The sequence below is a fragment of the Nannospalax galili genome, unplaced genomic scaffold (genome assembly GCF_000622305.1).
Source record: "Nannospalax galili isolate Female #2095 unplaced genomic scaffold, S.galili_v1.0 scaffold1480, whole genome shotgun sequence".
Lineage (NCBI taxonomy): Eukaryota > Metazoa > Chordata > Mammalia > Rodentia > Spalacidae > Nannospalax > Nannospalax galili.
This window is the reverse complement of record NW_008346536.1, coordinates 376,536-394,040: the sequence shown is the minus strand read 5'-3', so window position 1 is coordinate 394,040 and position 17,505 is coordinate 376,536. Positions and strand designations below refer to the sequence as shown.

General features: G+C 45.5%; 2 protein-coding genes across 2 annotated transcripts in view; both read right to left on the bottom strand.

Moving 5' to 3' along the window:
* Positions 1-4,201: 4,201 nt before the first annotated feature.
* Znf691 (zinc finger protein 691) lies at positions 4,202-10,924 on the bottom strand. Its single transcript, XM_008842837.3, has 2 exons — positions 10,871-10,924; positions 4,202-5,634 (listed from the first exon to the last, which is right to left on the bottom strand). The coding sequence occupies exon 2, from the start codon at positions 5,623-5,625 to the stop codon at positions 4,774-4,776; it is 852 nt and encodes a 283-aa protein (XP_008841059.1). The 5' UTR covers positions 5,626-5,634; positions 10,871-10,924; the 3' UTR covers positions 4,202-4,773.
* A 3,593-nt stretch (positions 10,925-14,517) lies between these two features.
* The window catches only part of Ermap (erythroblast membrane associated protein (Scianna blood group)), a 39,708-nt gene continuing 36,720 nt past the window's right edge, over positions 14,518-17,505 (bottom strand). The window contains exon 12 of the mRNA XM_008842842.1: positions 14,518-15,233. Within this exon, the coding sequence (XP_008841064.1) occupies positions 14,518-15,233 (716 nt within the window). The remainder of the gene's footprint in view (positions 15,234-17,505) is intronic.

Sequence of the window (17,505 nt, the reverse complement as noted above, 5' to 3'; positions counted from 1 at the left end):
TTTTCCTTTGAAGAACATTAAGATAGTATTTTGAGCTAATGTTTCCTTGCAGTGGTATCAAAATTACTTTATGAGGCTCAATTTCTTTACCTTTGAGTATGACAACAGTGGGAATTAAGTAAAAAATATAACTTTTGTTCACCTCTCTAGCTGCCCCTGAAAGCCACCTCTATGATTTACGGATTTATTAATCAGTTTTCCAGGTACCTAATGTGAATGTGACTTCTCCAGTAACAGCAATCCCCTTACAAATCAGATAAAAATAAAAAAGCAATAACTTGATTGAGTCAAAAATCTTAGTGTCCTGAAATTCTTTCAAAATACATTTTATTTATTATTTTTTTATTTTATGTGCAGGAGTGTATTGCCTGCATGTATGTGAGGGCACCTATGTCATGCAATGCCTCGGAGATCAGATGAGGGCCTCGGATTCCCCTAGAATGGGAGTTAAGGATGGTTCGTAGCCACCATATGGGTGTTGGGAATCGAACCTGGGTCTTCTGCAAGAGCAGTCAGTGCTCTTTAACCACTGAGCCATCTCTCCAGCCCCTGGTTCTTTTTTAAAGCTCTTTCTATTGACATTTTCTGTTTCTTCATACATTATTTTTCTAACTTTTGGTGAATTACACTCATACAGGGGAACACCTCAACAAGTAAGCAGCTCAGCCACATTCAGGGAGTTCCCCAGTACCTTTGGGGGAAATGTCACTTCTCAGTTTACGCTTATAATTTCCGAACGAGGTTTGCCATCTTTTTCGGCATCCATAATCTCTTAGCTGTGTGCCTCTTTAGGCCTGCAGGTTCTCTGGTACTGGAGCAGCAAGCCTCCCTGTTCTTGTTCTCTGTGGCCAGTAGGAATTCAAATTATGCTGACTCTCCATCAGCATCCCCCAAGGAAAAAAAAATGCTAGACACTTGGGCAACTACAAAAAAGGTCTAAAGTATTTTATTACACAGGTACCCTACTCTCCTCCCTCTTAAGAGAAGAGCTAGTTGGGAGCCTCAGAACCACACTGAGCACACTTCCCTGTCCACCAGGCCATCTCATGCAGCAGCACCCAACCCTTACTCTCAGTGGCCCCCAGTCATGGAATCAGAGTGAAGAAACCAGCGACGTACTGATGTGACCCCTGCCCCCAAGACCCCCGATCTGGACAAGGAATCTAAATTTACAAAATGCTTGATCCCAAGGACTTTTTTGGGGAATCTGACTAAAGTCCTGAGTCCTGTGACAGGGGAAATGGGGATAGAGGACCTGCACAGAAGGCAGGTAAGGGGCGACCACAAGGTCCTAAATCTCAGTAATCTGCAGGAGTTATATGGTGGGTGTGGCAAGGCTCCGAGGTGACCATACAGAATCCTCTGTGGGCCTAGAGAGTCCCAGTTGGCAATAACATTTCCCAAAGTGCCTGACCCCTGTGTTTCATCCTCCACATTAGACTGTGTCCATCCTAAAAAGTGAATATGATTCTCCTACTTTTTTTTTTTTTTTTTTTTTTGGTCGTTTTGAGAAAGGGGCCCCCTATAGCCCCAGCTGTCCTGGAACTCACTATGTAGACCAGGCTGGCCTTGAACTCACAGAAATCTGTACCTCTGCCTCCCAAGTGCTGGGACCACAGGCGTGGGCCACCATGCCCAGCTACTAATTTTTCAAAACCAATTCCAATCATCCTCTCAGCCCCCCCCCGCTCCCCTCCCCTCTAGAGTTAGTGCTATTTCCTTTAGCACTTTGTCAGAGGAGCTCCTCTTCCTCTGACTTAGTTGCAGGAAGGAGTGTCTAGTCCTTACTGGGCTGCTACAGGTCAGATCCAGGTCCCCCACCCCCACCCCCAGCCTCCCTGTGCACAACTGTAACCAGCTACAGGTCAGTCCAGTCCCACCCTCCCACCCCCATCCTCCCTGTGTATAACTCGTCCCTGTGAGGACACTGTCACCCTCACTGCAATCCTAGGTTTGTCAACATCCTATGCTGAAGAACACAGGGGCTACAAGGTCTTCATTGTCAGTAGCCCTAGTTACTACAAAGGAATGAGGAGGAAGACAGGAAGGGGGGAAGAAACGGGGAGAGGAAGAGGACAAGAAAGGATGCAAGAGAAAATAAAGTTAACAAAAAAGACAGAAAGCATTGACCAATATAGAAAGTCTAACCTGTGAAGGAAATCAAAAGGACAGTTGAGATTGGCCAGAGCCCTGTCCCAAGATCAATGTGGGTGCCTGGTACGGTGGCACTGGGCCTGACTGGTAGGAAAGACTTCCATAAAGTCACAGCAGGCTCGAAGGCTCCAGGTCTAAAAGGATAACCATACGAAGCTTCCTAAACTGGAAGGAGTCAGTGAACTTAGCTTGGTAGAAGATATGATGGAAACAGACGTACCTGTTTAAACCCAAGCTCTGCCAGTAGGTTAGATCATTTAACCTCACAGATCTTTCTTATCTTGAAAATAGAGACACTACTATTTTAGAGAACAGTATGGAGATGGGAAATCATACATGTACAGTTGACTTCAATTTGTGCCGATTTTTACATGCATGTCTAAGTTTAAGGTAAGCCTGGGTTACACAGTGAGTTCAAGAGAAGAGAGAGAGAGAGGTAGTGGGAGGGGAAAGAGGGAGAAGACAGGGAGAGGGAGGGAGGAAGGAAGGGAAGGAAGGAAGGTACATGAAATAGAAGGGCTTTGCAAACTGTAAAGTGTTCTACAAATGCTAGGGAATAGTTTAAATTTATTAAATTACATTGTGTGTGTGTGTGTGTTAGGGTACGTGTGTGGAGGCCATAGGACAACATGCAGAACTCTAGCTCTGTTCTCTCCTACTATGTGAGTTCTGGGGATCAAACTCAGGTCATCAGGCTTGGCAGCAAGCACCCTAACCCTTCCTGGCTCTGGCATCTGCATCCTCCATTATCTTGAGCAAGTTTCGTTCTCTGTTGATCTGTATCTATGTATCCTATGTCAAATGTGGGTAAATTTTTACCTTCAAGGTGCCTTTGAAAATTAATATGAGTATAAAGTTCTTGCTATATCCTATCTAGGGTGATTAACAGGGTCCTCCATCTGCTAGGTCAAGCGTGGGGTGCATCAATTCCAAGCCTAGTACCAGAATCACATTCTGGAAATTGGGTCCAGATGAAAAGGACTCCTTATCCTGGTAGGCAGGATGCCAGCCTAAAAAGAGATAGAAAGGGCTGTCTTGTATTTGTTAAAGAAAAGCTGGATGAACACTAACGTCCCATGTAGAAAACACTGAAATCGAATGGCTTAAACCAGACATGATTCCTGCTGCTGCTTTTTTTTTTTTAAAGACAGGGTAGTCCTATAGCCCCAGCTGGCCTGGAACTCACTACGGAGACCAGGCTGGCCTAATCTCAAGAGATCTGCCTGCCCCTGCCTTGCAACTGCTGGGATTAAAGGCATGTACCACCAGGCCCAGATCTTAATCTATTGCCACTAAAGGCACATTGGGATCAGGGACCTCTCATACTGCCCCATTCTTTATCCCTACTCCCTGCCACTGTCGTGTTTCTTAGCCATATAAGCACTCAATAGTCTAAAGTTAAAAAGGTCCTCACAAAGCTGGGCATGGCGGCACATGCCTTTAATCCCAGCACTCGGGAGGCAGAGGCAGGTGGATCTCTGTGAGTTCAAGGCCAGCCTGGTCTATCTACATAGTGAGTTCCAGGTCAGCTGGGGCTACAGGGAGACCCTGTCTCAAAAAGACCAAAAAAAAAAAAAAAAAGAAAAAAAGAAAAGAAATGGTTCTCACACTGGTACTGACTTCCTAGATGAATGGTCCAAGGTCATATTAAGAGACCACACTAACTCCCACCTTTAGGCCAGCCTCCTAAGCACCTCCTCCTTCAGAGGGCAGCTAAGACCACTGGATACCCAGGTTGAAAGTGACTCTACTACATGCCTACTATGTGACTTCACCTTTCCTCACTTGTTTCCTCATCTTATACCTTTGGGGTTGCTGTGGCAACCAAATGAGACAAAGAATGAAATATAAAGCCAACAGCCTACAATGGATGCTCAATTCATGTCGGTCCCTTTCCCTTCTCTCCAAAGGACCCAGAGACTCAGCCTGCTTCCCCTTGCTTTTCAGAGCAGCAAAGCATCTGACTTAGAATTCAACTCCTCTGCAGAATGGCTGCATTGGAACAATCTCCCCACTTCCCCAAATAAGTACACAGATCCTTTTCATCAAAGTGTTTTACTGAATCACTGGGGAAACAGATGCAAGTTGGGGTGAAGACAGCAGGTAATAAACATGGACTGTGGATCCCTGAGGGCTTCCTTTTTATTCCTACTGCACAAGCCTCATCTCAGACCAAAGAGGCCCTTCATTGGGAGGCCCTTAGGGCTCTGGAAACTGGCATGGGACTAGGCACAACAGGTGGGAGCTCAAAGGCCACCACAGCGTGCCTGAAGCTAGATAATTTGGAGGCCCCGCATACACTGACACCATCTCACAGGCACTTCCCCCAAATCCAGGGGACCACTGCCCAGTGGCATGAGTATGTTCTGAGCCTATCCTACTTCACTCTGTGAGGACTGGGCCCTGTGACTTTCCAAGGCAAGAAACCACCTGGAAAGAGGCAGGATTTTTATTCAGTTCCTTCTCAGGATTTCCTGGAGATCCTGGTTTCAAAGGCAATAGGGAACATTCTACAAAGTGGATGCTTTGCAATCAAGGTGGCCACAACAGATCCTAAAGGCCTTCCATCATGGTGGGTCATACATTCTCTCTCCCTCACTCTCTAAGCAGGGCTCCCCTTCAGCTAGAATCCTTCCCAGCCTGCTCAGCCAAGTGCGTTTTCTGGTGGCGGATGAGGTTTGAGCTTCGGGAGAAGTGTTTCCCACACACAGTGCAGCGATAGGGCTTCTCCCCTCGGTGTGTTCTCTGGTGTGCCCCAAAGTTAGAGATATCACTGAAGGTCCGCCCACACTCGGCGCACTCATAAGGCCTCTCCCCAGTGTGGGTGCGATGGTGCACGCCAAAGCTGGAGCTGTTGCTGAAGCTCTTCCCACACTCACAGCAGATGTAAGGTGCCGGTTCGAGGTGGGTCCGGTGATGCACGGCCAGCGCGGCACTCTGGCTGAAGCTCTTGCCACAAACGTCACAGCGGTACGGCCGCTTGCCCAGGTGATCTTGCTGGTGTGTGGTGAGGTCCGAGCGCCGCCGGAAGCTCTCTTGACACTTGGGACATTTGTAGTGTTTCTCTTCCAGGTGGATCCGCTCGTGTCGGATGCGGTTGGAGCTTCGGGAGAAGCTCTTGCCACATTCTGAACATCTGTATGGCTTTTCACCAGTATGGATCCGCAGGTGTGTCCTCAGGTTGGAGGTATTATTGAAGGCTTTGCCACACTGTGCACATGTAAAAGGCTTTTCATCTGCCTCGGGCCTTGAATGAGCAACGGGGTCCCCTGGCCCTCCAGGTTGGGCAGTGACTTTCGGCCATGGCTTTTCTGGATGTGCTCCTTGGGACCCCTTCGACAGGCTCTCTTGCCCATGTTCCTCCCCAGGTGGGATCCGGGAACCCTCTGAACAATCCACTCTCCAAGGTTTCCCTGCTTCCCCTTCCTCAGGCAGGTGTGGCTCTGGACTCTGCTCCTTCTCACTGCCCATCTCTGAACCCTGAGAATGAACACAAATGTTCAACACCTTTATTCCTTGTGTCAAGTCATTAGATCACAGGGAGTCTTGCATTCTGGTTTAAGTGGTGTACCCCCTCCCATACAACCATCCACCAGGAATAGCCTCAAATAAACTGGAATACTTGTAGAAAGTCTTTATTTCCTTCCTAACTTTTTAAAAAATGTAATGTGTATGCGTGTATTGCCTGCATGTAGGTCAGTGCACTCGCGTTGTGCAATGCCCGTAGTGGTCAGAAGAGGCTGTTGGATCCCCTGGGACTGGAGTTACAGACAGTTGTTAGCTGCCATGTGGGTGCTGGGATTTGAACCCAGGTCTTCTGCAAGAACAACCAGTGCTCTTAACCGCTGAGCCATCTCTCCAGCCCCTACTTCCTAACTTTTAAAAAAAATATTTTATTACTTTTATTTTATGTGTATGAGTGTACTGCCTGCATGTATGCACAACCCATGTTGTGCAATGCCCACAGAAGTCAGAAGAGGGCATCAGGTCTCCTGGAACTGGAGTTACAGATGGTTGTTAGCCACCATGTAGATGTGGGAATCAAACCCGGGTCTTCTGCAAGAGCAGCCAGTGCTCTTAACCACTGTGCCATCTTTCCAGCCTCTACTTCTTAATTTTCAAGTGACAAACCTTCACAGATATTTAAGGCTATCCACCACTAATGGGTGTAACCTGTGCAATTTGAATAATGTAACTCTTCTCAATATAATGATATACTCTAGACCTACACTTGTGTGTAAATAAAGCTGCTTTCCTTGAGGGATGAATTCAATTTTTCTTCTTGCTAAGAAACCATCTATTTGCTAATTTTAAAATGAACATAAGACTTTCATTCTTGGGGTTGTAGTCTACAAGTTACTTACAAGGCCCAACTCTGAATATTCTCAACTGTTCTGCCATTCCATTCCTCTCTAGACCTCACCATAATCTACTAACTGGTTAAAGACCTACTGCAGGGCTATCTGTTCTGGTTAGTTAGTGCCTACTTCTACCTCATAAACAACATTCTTACATGGCACACAGCTGTTCACATGCCCAACAGACTCAGCCACATTCTATCACACAATCAAACATGCTGACACCAGTCACTCACACCACATACATATTCATATCGCATATAGTCCTCATATACCCAGACACACAGGACACACCTATCTACATATTCAACACACCAAACATGTAAAGTCATACATACTCTCACCATATCCACACAAAAATGCATACAAACATGCAAACCATGTTCTTCTTCCTCCCCTTACCTCACACAGTTAAATACATCAGGTGCCCAGCATAGGGCCTGTTTATCAAACATCAGTAAAAGCTTGCACAGAGGCATAGATTCCTTTGGGTTCCTACACCCAAGAGCAGGAAAAGAGCGGGAAGAAAAAATGTACTTCTGATAAGATGGAAGTGGTAATATTTCTCCTGGTTTTTCAAGAAATGACATTTCAAAAGGCAGGGTAAACTGGTGAGGATGCTATCCAGGATGAACAGGAACTAGGGGGTTAGGGAGGGAAGTACAGACTACGATAAACAATGAAAGAGTGCTGATTATATCTAGTCATGCTTTTAGAAGAAAAATAAAAAGCCAGAGTAAAAAAGGCCCTGACTACATCTAGGATTAAGTGGTGACAAAGATATCTTTACAACTCTCTGCAAATTATTCAACCACTCTGAGCCTCAGTTCCCTCATCTCTAAAGTTGTGACACCTATCTACACTGTAGGTAGGGCTTCATGTTAGAGAAAATGCCCATAATACACTCGAACGTACATTAACCCAGCAAATGTCTGCCGTCACAATTGTTGACAGTACTGTATCCTATCCCTGTGAAGCACACAGGAATCAAAAAGCTCCTTTAGCCAGGCGTGGTGGAGCACGCCTTTAATCCCAGCACTCGGGAGGCAGAGGCAGACAGATCTCTGTGAGTTCAAGTCCAGCCTGGTCTACATAGTGAGTTCCAGGACAGCTGGGGCTACAGGGAGACCCTGTCTCAAAAAGACCAAAAAAAAAAAAAAGCTCCTTTAAATGATCTTTCCAGGAAGGAAAAATTTAAAAAAGGGTACATGGGGTGGCTGGAGAGATGGCTTGGCAGTTAAAAGCACTGGCTGCTCTTGTAGAGGACCTAGGTTTGGTTCCTGGCAGCCACATGGTGGCTAACAATCCTCTATGGCTCCAGTTCAGGGGTCAGATGCCCTCTTCTGACTTCCAAGAGCATTGCACGACATGGGTGAACTTGCATGCATGTAGGCAATACACTAATACACAATTTTTTTTTTTAATTTTTAAGAGTACATGACTGTATAGACTCTTCTAAAATGTGAAATGCAGAGAGAATCTCAACTCTTTAAGGAGTAGACGTTAGCAAACTTTTCCAGTAAACAGATAAAAAGCAGTAAACAAAGTGTGATGGTGCCTTTAATCCCAGCACTCAGAAGGCAGAGGCATGCAGATCTCTGTGAGATCTGGTCTACAAAGTGAGTTCCAGGCCAGCTGAGGCTACAGGGAGACCCTGTCTGAAAAAAAAAAAAAAACCCCCCCAAAAAAAAAAAAAAAAAAAATCACAAGGTCAACGTTGAAATCACTGAACTCTGCCACTGTATCATGAAGGCAGCATAGGCAAGATTTAAAGGAATGGCTATTCCGTGTTTCACTAAAACTTTATTTATAATGGGAGTCAAACTGTCACTTACCAACTCCTGTTTTGGCATTTCTTAAAAAAACAAACAGCTGGGTGTGGTGGCGCATGCCTTTAATCCCAGCTCTTGGGAAGCAGAGGCAGGCAGATCCTCTGTGAGTTCCAGGCCAGCCTGGTCTACAGAGTGAGTTCCAGGCAGCTAGAGCTACAGGGAGACCCTGTCTCAAAAAGACCATAACCCCCCCACCCCCATAGCTGGGAGTTAATAGGCAGTTGTGAGCCACCAGACATGTATGCTGAAAATCAAACTTGGGTCCTCTGTAAGACACTACCTGCTCTTAACAGATGAGTCATCTCTGCAGTCCTGTTTTGGTGTTTCTTATAGAATTTACATGTAGAAAAGGCTTGCTTCAGTTTCAAAACTGCTAGCAAATATCAGGACATATTTGATACTTAGAGTCACTCTTCTTCGAAAAATTACAAGCCCTTCACAAATTCCTAGTTCCCCTGCCCCAAAGCACATTCCACTGTCTATTCATGTTTATTACTCACTGTCTGCCCACATCTCCAGTAAACCTAAGTCCCATTGAGGACTAGAATCTTTGTTTTCTTCACTAATGTAACCCATTCCTAAAATACTGGCGGTCACAGATAGTAGATCCTTAACTATTTGTTGAGTGAACTGATAAAGGGCCAGATGTGTCTCTGGGACGTCACACCTTCTTGCGTCTCTTCTCCCCCACTACTCCTTAGCAGTCTCTTGCTTTGTGCCCACTTTATACATCCACAGATGTTGTTTGCTTTTATTATTTTCTTTTCAGGTTTGTCCCCCCAAACTGTTTATAACTACAAAGCTGGGTGCTCATAAAAGTTTTTTGAATGAATGAACACGTGGATGGGAACTTAATTCAATGTCTCCCTACCCACTCAACCTAGGGCTCCAGGATCTACATGCACGGAGCAACGCGCCTCCACTCCACTCACCTGTTTTGCACTTGTTTTCTCCACTCACTGTTATTCTGAAAATATATACTTTACCCAAGTTGAGCTTAGGACTATCAAAATCCATACCCTTCACATCTTCCTGCTTCCAGGGCTAAATGCAGAGTTCATAATGTAAGAGTAAAAAGACTGGGCCAGCAAGGTAAAGGCACTTACTGCCAAGCCAGTTGACCTCAGTTCAACCTCTGGAATCCAAGAAGAACTGACTACTCCCTGAAAGTTGTCCTCTGACCTCCACACTCAAGCTGCAGTATGCATTGCCCCCCCCCAATAAAATTAAGGATCTAGGATTATGATTATTACCCTCATACAGTTTACGACACAATGCAGTGGAATAGATGATGACTACAATGTAGAAGGCTAAATTTCAGGGGTGCCCTAGTCGCTCCCGTTCCTACTCTTCCAGTGGCACATTACACAGGAGTCAATAATCATCTTTTTTAAAGGCCCTGGGCTGAGCACTCCACATGCATCAGCTCATTTTACAACTATTCATTTTGAGGAAACTGAAACTAGAGAAATTAAGTAACTTGCCGAAGAGCACACAGTAAGTGGCAGAACTGAGGCCCCTGCTCAGCATTCCAAAGCTAAGGCTTTTAACCATTACACTAATACTGGAGGGAGAAAAGGAAGTCAGGAAAGAAGGGAAAAAGTACTGCAACAGTTCAGATGACACAAGGATATTCCTCTGAAGAGGGCTGGAAAGCAGCTTCGAGGAGGAGGCGTTATTTGAGCTACGATTTGCAGGTTAAGATGGGTGAGAAGGTAGTGGCAGAGAAAGGGAGCCCATTACGGACTGAAAAGATAATACAGCTAAAATACAAAGTTATATTGATATTACACTTCAGAGATCTGGGAGAGAAAAAGGCCTATTGGGCTTTCTTCCTATGGGCTTGGCAAGAGAGGAAGGGATTCAGGCAGCGGAGCAGGGACCGGGTCTAAGAAGAGCAAGCCAAGGGGATGAGGTAAGAGATCACAGACGACGACGACGGCGAAGAGCCTGGGGTAGGAAGAAGAGGCCAAGTTGTTGTCTAAAAGGTGTTAAAGTTCCAGAACTGGATATAAGTCAAGGACTGAAAGGGCAGGGACAAGGTGTGAACACAGGAGAGCCAGGAGAGTCAGAGAGAGATGGAGCACCAAAGGAGTCTGGGACGGAGGAGGGGCAAAGGCTGCAGAGGTGTCCAAAGAGGCTGAGTCGGGGTGCCCAGGGGAGGGAGATGCTGGAGGGGGAGTTCAAGAGTACCGCGTCCCGGAAGGCAGGAGCCGACTTCACAGATGCCCGTGGGCTTAGGGCTGGAAGAGGAGGAGGAGTGACCCCCAAGTATGGTGGGTAGGAGGGGCCTAGAGTAGTCCAAGGCCAAAAGGAAGGGCGGGAGGAGAGTAAGGCTGGGGCCAGCAGCTTGGCCGCGCCGGCCCGGGACAGGGGTCGGGGCGGAGGGACACACGGTCCCCCTTGCAGCCCGCAGAGCAAAGCAGCAGCTTCCAACACCTCGACGCGAGGGAAGGGGCCGCGCTCAGAGCGCCTGCAAGTCCTGTCCGCCTCCCCCCTCGTCACCTCAGCCCAGCCGCAACCCACCTGGCTCCCAACGCTCCGCCAGGGACAGCACCGCCTCGGTGGGCGGAGGAGGGAGCCGGAGCCGGAACCCGGAGGGGACCCGCCTTCCAGCTCCGCTATTGGCTGCTGGGGATATCCTTTCTTTTCATTGGCTACGACAGCTGCCACACTGCCAAAGGCCCAAGCGGAAGCTCCAATAAGCTTCGGCTTCTGGCGTGGCATGCTGGGAGTTGTAGTCCTGAGCCGGCTCACTTCTGCGACCGCATGTGCCCACTGTAGAAACCAAGCTTTGGAGATGACTTCCCTTCTAAGGTCATCAGGTTTCCTTCCTGCTTTACTTTTGAGTTGGTGGCCCTTGACAGAAGACTAGAGTCTGGAACTTCATTTAAGGCTCATAGATCATGAGGGAGTTTAAAGATAAAGGAACCCAATCCGTCTGTCAGAGCGCACACACGCTCTCACCTACAAGTAGTAAATAAAAAATAATAAAGATTAATTAGGCTTCTCATATTTGCATGGTGCTTCAATACATAGAACAGAGACCTGCCTTCAGAACTAGAAAAACAAGGTGTAGAATCCCAGTTCCTTCTGCGTTAAATGAGTGGACGAGTAGACAAACAGATAAATGTTTCTGCCTCCACAAATATTAGCCCTCTTTTCTGTTGGTAAATTCTGTCAACGGGTAGTGTCCTAGTTTGTCTCTCCATTGCTGTAACAAAACACTCTGACCACTACCAACTTGAAAAGGAAAGGGTTAATTCAGCTTACATCGCCCAGGTCACAGTTCATTAGGGAGCCCAAGGTAGGAACTCAGGGCAGGAACCTGGAAGCAGGAGCTGGAGCACAGGCTGTGGAGGAACACTGCTTACTGGCTTGCTCCCCAGGCCCCTGCTCAGCCTGCTTTCTTATGCAACACAGGCTCACCTGCCCAAGGGGTGGCGCCATCCACCGTGGGCTGGGCCCTCCCACATCACTCAACAATCAAGAAGGTGCCCCATAGACATGGCCACAGGCCAGTCCAATGACAGCAATTCCCCAATTGAGGCTCCCTCAACCCAGGTGTGTCAAGTTGACACTAAAACTATCCAGTACAGGTAGTGTGAACAATCTGAGTTAGTTTTAAGACTGGATATTCTGGGTGTAGAGATGGTTAAGAACACTGATTGCTCTTGCAGAATACCAGTGTTTGAATCCCAGCACCCACATGGCAGCTAACAACTGTCTGTAACTCCATTTCCAGGGAATCCAACAGCTTCTTCTGTCTTTCACCATCATTGTATGATATGGGTGCACTTACCTACATTCAGACAACACACGCATACACATAAAATAAAAATATTTTTTTAAAAAAGACAATAAGCCGGGCGTGGTGGCGCACACCTTTAATCCCAGCACTTGGGAGGCAGAGGCAGGTGGCTGTCTGTGAGTTCAAGGCCAACCTGGTCTACATAGTGAGTTCCAGGACAGCTGGGGCTACAGGGAGACCCTGTCTCAAAAAGACCAAAAAAAAAAAAAAAAAGAAAAAGAAAAAGACGATATTCTGGAAATTTATGTTTGGAACTGAATTATATGAGCATGAAACACAACTACCTATTATACACTGTTAGTTTATGAATTAATAAAAATAAAATACTAGGAGGCAGACTCAGTAGTAAAACTGGAATTATTGGGCTGGAGAGATGGCTCAGCGGTTAAGAACATTAGTTGTTCTTGCATAAGACCTGGGTTCAAATCCTGGCATCCACATGGAAGCTAACAATTGCCTGTAACTTCAGTTCCAGGGGATCCAATGGCCTCTTCTGTCCTCCATGGACATGGCACAACATGGGTGCACTTACCTATATGCAGGTAATACACTCATACACATAAAATAAAAATAATAAAATTTTTTAGTGTTAAAAAAACCTGGGTTTATTATAAACTGTGTTTGAATCTTGCTTGAGTGTACTCAAAGCTATTGAGAAACCAGCCCCCAAATGTGCTTTTCTTCACAACTTCTTATTCACAATGGAAACAACAGCATACCAAACAATGAATACTAAAAGTTTTATTTAATAACTGTACAAAGGCAAACAAAAAATTCCTTTCAGGCTTTATGATGGCAAATTTTATGTATCATCTTGACTGGGTCACAAAGCACCCAAGATATTTACTAGGACATTATGCTGGGTGTTTTTGTGAAGGGTGTTCTTATGCAATTTTAACATTTAAATCAGTAGATTGAGTAAAGCAGACTTCTCTACTTAATACGAGTAGGCATTATTCAGTCATTGGAAGAACTCAGAACAATTCTTCCTGCCTGTGAGGCTTTGGACTAGGCATCAAACATTGGCTCTTCCTAGGTCTCCAGCCTGCTAATCTTATTCTGTCTCTGTCTCTATATCTCTCTGTCTCTGTCTCTCTCTCTCTCTACACACACACACACACACACACACACACAGTTGACTCTGTTTCTCTAGAGAATTTGACTAATTCAGACACTATTGAAAAGAACTTGTGGCAGATCAAGTCTCTGTTGGGTTGAACTGTCTTCCCATTTGCAAACTGACTGCTAATATCTCTACAAATAGACACAGTAACATCAGTGGGTGTGACTTGGAAGTGCCTAGTTTCCTTTCTATAATCCACATCAAAACTTGGATTCATTATTTTATCCTAACACCTACTTTTAAAAAAAATATTTATTTATAATTTTTAAAAATAATGTGTATGAGTGTATTGCCTGCATGTATGTAAGTGCAACCATGTGGTACAATGCCAGTGGAGGTCAGAAGAGGGTGTCAGATCCCCTGGAATTGGAGTTACAGATGGTTGTTAGCTGCCATGTGGGTGCTAGAAATCAAATCTGGGTCCTCTGGAAGAGCAGCCAGTGTTCTTAACCGGTTGCTCAGCCACCTCTCTAGCCCACACCTACTTTCAAATAAGATGTCTACCAACTTCTTTGAAATCAATCATCTCAGGCCCAAGAGGTTTGCTGGCTGTACATGATCAAGTCTTCCCTTTACAATGGTCATGTGGGTATATATGAGCAGTTCAAACTGCCCCTTTTTCTCTCTGGCCTCTCTGAATCTCAGGAGGTATTCAAAAGGACCAGGGCAACAGACTGCAGACTGACTCATCTGCACAAGGCCACATAACTGAATTGCTTTATATACAGCTGTGCTTCTCAGACCCTTAATGGTACTGAGGTTTTTCTGGATTATGGTTCCTGGTTATCATGAATAGGTAAATTAGATTTTGAAAACATGTACATGGATGCCTCCATTTCAAACTAGCTATTGAAAACATATGCTCTGGATGTCTTCACATTATGTTGTAACATGAAGAAAATAGAAAAGGATGGTGTGTTTCTCCCTCTGTTTCTAGTGCTGAAGAAAGAAGGAAGGATATATGATTCACAAGGTAAAGATGTTAGGAGTCAGGCCTGAACTGAGAGAAAAGAGAAGAGCAGTCTTTGATGGAAGAAGAAGCTGGAGTCTGGAGGCTGTAAGTGAATACCTGTTGAGCAGGGTGAAGCCATGGGGAGTTCCTGTAAATGCTCCCTTGAATAGACAGAAACAACAGAAGGATTCAGAGATGAGGCACTCAAGAATCAGGTACTGGGCCAGGAGACCGAAGTTGAGGGTGCTGGGCTGAACGGTCATGGGAACAGACCACAAGCCACATCCTTAAAAAGAAGGAGCCTTGAGTCCCTGGAGGGCTGGGCTAAGGTCAGAGGGCCAGTTACCCTTGAGTGGGAAAATCTCTGGGTCCTGAGGGGGTAGTAAGGAAGGGTTCACCTTCAGGGCCACGTCTCCATTAGCATGGCCTTTTCCTTCTGGTTTGGGGACAATCAGTTCCTCAGATTTCTGTAGTTCTGAACAAATGATTAGAGGGGCTGTGTTTTTCCCTCCATCATGAAGACAAGGTTCAAAGAAAGGGCGAAGGGGACTAGAGAAACTGTGGGTGAAAGTAAAGATGTGGGACTTGTCAGTCACATTGTAGAAGGAGATGACTCCTGCTTCATAGTCCAGGAAGATGCCTACACACTTCGGGGACTCTTTCAGGCGGAAGGAGGTCTGCGGGGATGTGAGAGCTTCATATTCATTTCCACGACTCTGTCGCAGAAGCCAGTGGCCATTGGCCGGTGAGGCAGTGACCTTCCCTTTCCGGCTCACAGACTCACTACACACCCCGAGGATCCATTTGGTCTTCTCTCCCACGTACACCTCCCAGTAGTGACAGCCAGCAGTGAAGTGCTCAGAGCCCAGGACGCTGACAACAAAATCAAACCTCTCCGGATTGTCGGGTACAGGCCGCTTTCTGTCACCAAGCCTCACACATCTTCGGTCCTCAGACAGGATGAGTTTGGGATGTGCTGTATCTGAGTCCAGGGTCACTGTCTCTGCAAAGAGTCAGAGGGAGGTAAAAGAGAAGGCTAGATTCCAAGCAATCTTTGGACCGATTCAGAAGGAAAAATACTCTCTAGGTCTGCAATAATTACCGTTAATCTAGTTTAGTTTATGAATTCCATGACCACTTCTACATATGTACTAGAACCAAAGAATTCTAACTTGCTCTGCTGTTTAAGTGCTTGCTTAATATGCAGGAATATTATGGAGATGCATTCCATCTCCAGCACTACATAAAACTATGCTCGGTGGCACATGTTTGTAATCCAGCACTTGGGAGTTAGAAACAGGGACATCAGAAGTTCAAGGTCACCCTTGGTTATATAGAGAGTTCAAAACCAGCCAGCACTACATGAGACCCCCATCTCAAAAGGCCAAAACCCCAACTATCTAGACCTGCATGTTAGACCCTGCAGTCACATGGGATGTTTGAGTCCCAGTTCTGCCCTGCTAATTTCACAACCTTGGGCTTGTTAACTATCTCTAAGCTTAGTTTCCTCAAGACAACAGCTCACATTTCAAAGCTGTCATGCAGACTTGATGAACTAATGCGTGCGTCTGTACCTCACTCCAACTACATATGTGTGATATTCATTCTGTTACCTAAGATTATTGCTTAGAACTATCAGTTGATACTGTGCTCACTCATGCAGGTGAGTGTGGAGGCCAGAGGTCAACACTGTGTCTTCCTTTGTCACTCTCCACCTTATTTTTTGAGACAGGGTCTCTCTGAACCTGGAGCTCACCATTTCGGGGCCTAGCCTGGGTAGCCAGTGAACCCCCACAATCTGCCTGTCTCCACCTTCCCACCTTCACCCTGGTGTTGGAGTTACAGACACTCTCTGCTACTCACAGCTTTTTCATGGGTACTGGGAATCCAAACTCAGGTCTCATGTTTGTGCAGCAAGCACTTAGTTCACCAAGCCATATCTCCAGCCCCATAACTATAATTTTAAATGTTAATATGAGTGCATGCCTTTAATCCCAGCACTTGGGAAGCAGAGGCAGGCGGATCTTTGTGAGTTCAAGGCCAACCTGTTCTAAAAAAAAAGTTAATATGAGCTAGGCTTGGTGGTTCAGGTATATAATCTCAGTTCTGGGGGATTGTTAGGGCACCTGCTAACTGAAGCCCTTCCCTGAAAAATCTCAGTGATCACCCCCCCCCCAAATAATTGGTCTCCAGACAATGAGGAATGGGGCAGATATGTGGAAAGGGGCAGAATTGGTATCTAGTTATGTGGAACAGCAAGATCTTCCCATGCCTGACCTTTTGGACTACTTTTTGATCCATGGAGAGTCTTTCTAGTGGGTATTAACAGTGTCATATTTGTCACAAATTATTTTCATTTATATTTCAATTTTTAAAGTTGTTTTAATATTTTTTTTAGTATGTATGTGTTCATACACATGTGACACAGAGTATGTGTGGCAGTTAGAGGGCAGTTTTTGGGTGTTGGTTCTCTTCTTTCCACCAGTGGATTCCAGGGATGGAACTAGGTTGTCAGGCTTGGCAGCAAATAACCTTTGTCCACTGAACCATCTTGCCAGACCTCTGTAGTAGTTCTTGATGAATGTTTTTATGTTGTCAGATTTACTAATCTTTCCTATGTGGTCTCTTCAGGTGACCTGAGGTTTGGGAAGACCTTCCTATCCCACACTCAGATAACTAGACACCAGTTCTGCTCCTTTCCACACATCTGCCCTGACCTCACTGTGCTATAAAAGAGAGACTTCCTAGTTCTATACCCCCCCACACCCAAAAGAAGACAAACATTTTTTTAATTGATAAACTGGGGTCTGGGGATGTAGTTCACTTGGTAGAGTACTTGCCTCTCATACACAAAGCCCTGGGTTCAATTCCCAGCAATGCATAAACTGGGCATGGTAGCACGTGTCTATAATCCCAGCACTCGGGATATAGAGGCAGGAGGATTAGGAGTGTAAGGTCATTTTAGCTACATATTGAGTATGAGGCTAGATAGACTGGGCTACCAAAACATAAATATATCAAAACATAAATAAATAAATAAATAAATAAATAAATAAATAAATAAACCAAAACCACACACCACAAAACCCAAACAAAAATTTTTCATTAAAAACTGATAAGCAGATAAACTGATTTGATAAAAATCTGTAAATTAAGGCTGGGCATGATGACACATATTTGTATTCTAGCACTGGAGAAGGTGAGGCAGGAGGATCACAAATTTGAGGCAACTTACGCTACATAGTGAGACTATGGCTCAAAAAGAATAAAACAAG

Bases quoted from the DNA above. Each gene is read 5' to 3' on its own strand.
- Znf691 (XM_008842837.3), bottom strand. From the start codon at position 5,625: ATGGGCAGTGAGAAGGAGCAGAGTCCAGAGCCACACCTGCCTGAGGAA.